The 5,000-nt window shown below is 33.1% G+C and overlaps 1 protein-coding gene across 2 annotated transcripts in view; it reads left to right on the top strand.

Annotated features, from left to right (window-relative positions):
* The window catches only part of LOC119572464 (argininosuccinate synthase-like), an 18,858-nt gene that overhangs the window by 8,817 nt on the left and 5,041 nt on the right, over nucleotides 1-5,000 (top strand). For both annotated transcript variants that reach the window (XM_037919577.1, XM_037919583.1), the window contains exons 3-7: nucleotides 827-895; nucleotides 2,016-2,175; nucleotides 2,413-2,498; nucleotides 2,993-3,138; nucleotides 4,402-4,523. In XM_037919577.1, coding sequence (XP_037775505.1) covers nucleotides 827-895; nucleotides 2,016-2,175; nucleotides 2,413-2,498; nucleotides 2,993-3,138; nucleotides 4,402-4,523 — 583 coding nt within the window. The remainder of the gene's footprint in view (nucleotides 1-826; nucleotides 896-2,015; nucleotides 2,176-2,412; nucleotides 2,499-2,992; nucleotides 3,139-4,401; nucleotides 4,524-5,000) is intronic.

The raw sequence follows: 5,000 nt of genomic DNA, 5'->3' as shown, positions 1-5,000 counted from the left end.
ACATAAATGAACGATGTGTAAAATTCGTAACGATAATATTTAACAATACCTTCGCTTAACCGATCGCGACGATTTTGGTATCGATGAATTCCTCCCACCCTCTTGTTCTTGAGTATGTAGGATATTGCAGGGTAAACTTACAATAATATAATAACAAAAATAATACCTAACTATAGAGCTGAATGCAGGGGGCTGTGCCCCCTGAGACCCCCCGACCCGCCTCGGAAAACAAAGAAACCTCCACGTATTCACGGCAGTGTAGAGCGCACGACCGACATGCGGGGCGAACTCGGCAAGGTATAACCTAGGGGTTATAAGGTACGAACCTGATTGATAGATGCCGCTGAGCTAAGAAGGTGATTCTCTTATGTTATATACGTGGTGGATTTTTTGTCATCCAGGGCGAGGGTTGGGGGGCGGCAGCCTTCCAGCGGGGCCACATTATACAATACAGTGACTTATTCATTTCGTAGTATTATATAGTTATGTATGTGCTGTGTTCTATTCATGTTTAACTTTTATGCCCTACCCTACTATCGGGGCCAAGATTGTCGGGGGGGGGGGGGTGTCCGGGGCATAATTTCGATATATTTGGACAGACAAAAGAATCCATCGCTCCGAAAATCGTTGCGATCGTTTGTGAAGATATTCAGAATGCTTCGGAAATATATCTTAAATGACAAAATTTTCTACACAAGTTGCTATAGTTCCCCTGTCAATCTGCCATAGTATAGATAATTTGACTTATTCATTTATACTGAATCGTATAATGTAACTGCAGTGTATTATGTGCATATGAGTTAGCACCATGACTTCTTTCTTTCAGGCAAATTTAGGACAAGATGAAGACTTTGAAGGAGCTAGAAAAAAGGCAACGAAACTGGGAGCAAAAGAAGTGAGACATTCAAATTCACATTTCTTTGTAACATTTTTCACTACCTTCTGTTGGCTACACTCCTATGTTCTCATATACTCTCTCTCTCTCTCTCTCTCTCTCTCTCTCTCTCTCTCTCTCTCTCTCTCTCTCTCCTCTCTCTCATTTTCTCTCCCTCTCTCATTCTCTCTCTCTCTTTCATTCTCTCTCTACTCTCAATTCTCTCTCTCTCTCTCTCTCTCTCTCAATTCTCTCTCTCTCTCGCTCATCTTCTCTCTCTCTCTCCATTCTCCCTCTCTCTCTCCTCTCATCTCTCTCCTCTTCTTCTCTCTCTCCGTCTCTCCTCTCTCCTCTTCCTAGCAGTTAGGTACTCTCTCTCTCTCTCTCTCACTCTCTTCGGTCTCATCTCTCATCTCCGCTCTCTCTCCCATCTTCTCATCTCTCTCTCTCATTCTCGTCTCTCTCTCTCATGCTCTCTCTCTCTCAATTCTCTCTCCTCTTTATTCGTCTTCTCTCTCTCTTCATTCTCTCTCCTGTCTCTCTCTCTCTACTCTCATCTCCCTCTCTCGTCTCCTCTCCTCTCTCTCGTCTGCTCAGTCTCTTCCTCTCTCTCTGGCATTCTCTCTCTCCTCTCATGCGCCTCTCTCTCATTCTCTCTTCTCTCATTCTCTCTCTCTCTCTCTCATCGCTCTCTCTCATGTCTCTCTCTCTCTCTGATCTCTCTCTCTCTCTGTCCCTGTCTGTCTCTCTCTCTCTCTCTCTCTCTCTTCTCTGTTTCTCTTTCTCTCTTTTTTTCTTCCTCTCTCTTTCTCTCTCTCTCTCTCTCTCTCTCTCTCTTTCTTACTCTCCCTCTTTCCCTTTCTCTCTCTTTCTTTCTCTCTCTGCTTTGAAAATCTTCAGTTCAGCAAGCAAATATTTACTTATTTCTCTATTAAAAGTCAGTCCATTAGATTCTACTGCATGAAACTTCAGTGAAAAACAAAACAATAATTGTGCATATACTGCAAACATAATTAAATTATAGAAAACATTAACTCTCCTATTGAAAAAAGTAAAGGACTCATCCTTTTGAAAGCACAGAGCAAACTCTGTTCCTTCAGTCTCATTATGAGCTGTATTGAATCACACTTGGCAATTGCAGGTTGTGATAGAAGACCAGCGCCAGGAACTTATTCAGAATTTTGTGTGGCCAGCTGTATCAGCAGACTTGATCTTTGAGGACAGGTATCTTTTAGGAACTGCTTTAGCCAGGCCTTGCATTGTCAGAGGCATAATCGACGTGGCCAAGAGAGTCGGTGCAGGTTAGTGTAGAAAAGGTGGAGAGGAATCATATAATAAGCAAATTTCTACCTCAAAAGAATAAATGGTCAGCAACTTTTCTTTAGATTTAACTATCATGTTAAAAAATGAAATGTATGGACACATGTAACTTTTCATACATATAATAATATTAGCCATTGGTATATAGTATATTAATTTCTCTTGTTTTTGAGTACAAACTGTCAATATGGGCATACTAATTTACATTTCCTGTACAGGATATGTCTCGCATGGAGCCACTGGCAAAGGGAATGACCAAGTCCGCTTCGAGCTAGGCTGTTATGCTCTGTGTCCTGAAATCAAGGTTTTTATTTGTTTTGTGTTCTCTATGTTTTTTTTTGTTTTTTTTCAAAGTATTAGAATCAGTTCCCTTGCATTAATTTGGCATTCCGTGCATTGGTGTTGTTAGATATTTTTTGGGATACCAAAGTGTTTAGGAGTGATGAAAATAATATATATTGCAAAAAATTTTAAAATATGTGAAGGTAAACACCTGTTTATTTTTTTCTGATACTAGAACTTTTGCATAATTGAAAGATTGCCCCCCATTATTTTCAAATTTGATATATGATGTGATGATTTTCATTTTCTCAGCAATATTATTGCTGCTATATCTGTTTATAAATTTGCTAATAAGATTATTCTATTTGCTCATGCGCTTTCACAAAATGTAAAAGACCATAAACACCACAAAGAAAAAAATCCTGATGATCACCACCAGAGATTTTATTTATTATTCTACTTAATTCAAAATATCAGCATATGAATTAACATATATATAATGTCTTGGAATGACAGATCATTGCACCCTGGAAGGACCCAAATTTTTATAAACGATTCCCAGGACGACAAGAATTATTTGAGTATGCAAGGGAACATGGAATTCCCCTGCCTGTTACCCCTAAGTGTCCTTGGAGTATCGATGCCAATATGGTCCATGTAAGGTAAGAGTTTTATTGTGTGTGTGTGTGTGTGTGTGTGTGTGTGTGTGTGTGTGTGTGTGTGTGTGTGTGTGTGTGTGTGTTGTTGTGTGTGTGTGTGCTGTGGTGTGCGTGTGTGTGGTGTTTGTGTGTGTTTTGATATATAATATATATATTAATATTTTTATATTTTTAATATTTAATATATATAAAATATATATTATATATATTTTTATATATATAGATATATATATATATTATTTTTATTATATCATATTATCTTATATTAATATATTGTATTATATTTTATATAATATAATGTATATATATATATATATATTTATATATATAATAATTATATATTTATAATATATATATATATATATAAAATTATTATATATATATATATTATATATATATATATATATATTATATTTTGTTTTATGTGTTGTGTGTTTTGTGTGTTGTAATTATTTTATTATATTATATATATTTTTATATATATATATTATAATATATATTATTTTATATCATATATATATATATATTTATTTATTATTATAATCATATATATATTATATATATTGTTTGTGTGTTGTGGTGTGTTTTGTGTGTGTGTGTGTGTGTGGTGTGTGTGTGTTTATTTTATTTATATATATTATATAATCTATTATATTTTATATATATTATATATATATATGTTGTATGTAGTTTTATATATATTATATATATATATATATTATATATATAAAATTTTATTATGTATTATATTATATATTATATATATTATATATTATGTATTTTATAATATTTATATTTATAGTTTTATATATATCTTTATATATTTTTGTTTTTATATATATATATATATTATATATATATATATATATTTTATATATATATTATATTATATTTTATATACTTATATCATATATTTACTATTTTTATATTTTTTTTATATATATATATATTATTTTATATATATTGTGTGTGTGTGTGTGTGTGTGTGGTATATTATATATATATATATATAAATATGTGTGTGTGTGGATGTGTTATATATATATATATATTTGTGAGTGTGTGTGTGTGTGTGTGTGTGTGTGTGTGTGTGTGTGTGTGTGTGTGTGTGTGTGTGTGTGCGTGCTTGCGTGCGTGCGTGCGTGCGTGCTTGCGTGCGTGCGTGTGTGTGTGTGTTTGTTTATGTGTGTCTAAAACAATTACACATTTTGTAAAAAGGGATAAAATGTATTTAAGCATTTTACTACAGAGAAATCCCTTTTACAGTTATGAGTCAGGTGTTTTGGAGAACCCATCTGCTCATCCCCCTGAAGGAATTTTCCAGATGACAACAGACCCAGAAAAGGCCCCAGAAACACCACAAGTCCTTACTATCACCTTTAACAAAGGTAGTCATCTCTTTTCTTGTATTGCTCAGTTTTCATCTATGCATCTGTTTTTAGAAAAAAATGTTAATATCTGGCATCTTTGAAATTCAGAAGTTCAATGTCCCTATAAAGTGTAGTTTCACTTTTTATTATTTATATAATATATCGTGTGTGTATATATATATATATATATATATATATATATATATATATATATATATATATATATATATATATATATGTATATATATATATATATATATATGATTATAGCTATCAGCCTTAACTTTAAAAAATCATAGATATATTCATGGGTAATAGAAAAGCTGACTGTTGTTTATTATGCTTCTAAATTGCCCCTTGTGTGTAAGGAATGACTGTGGTTACCATGGACTGACTTGAACTCAGATCAATAAAATTGCTAGATGAGAATATTACCACTGCACTGCACAGCACACAGGTAACCATTTTACAAATACTTTGAAATTAGCATTCTAC

This window comes from Penaeus monodon, chromosome 1 (genome assembly GCF_015228065.2).
Source record: "Penaeus monodon isolate SGIC_2016 chromosome 1, NSTDA_Pmon_1, whole genome shotgun sequence".
Taxonomy (NCBI): domain Eukaryota; kingdom Metazoa; phylum Arthropoda; class Malacostraca; order Decapoda; family Penaeidae; genus Penaeus; species Penaeus monodon.
This window is presented reverse-complemented; position numbering and strand designations above follow the sequence as displayed.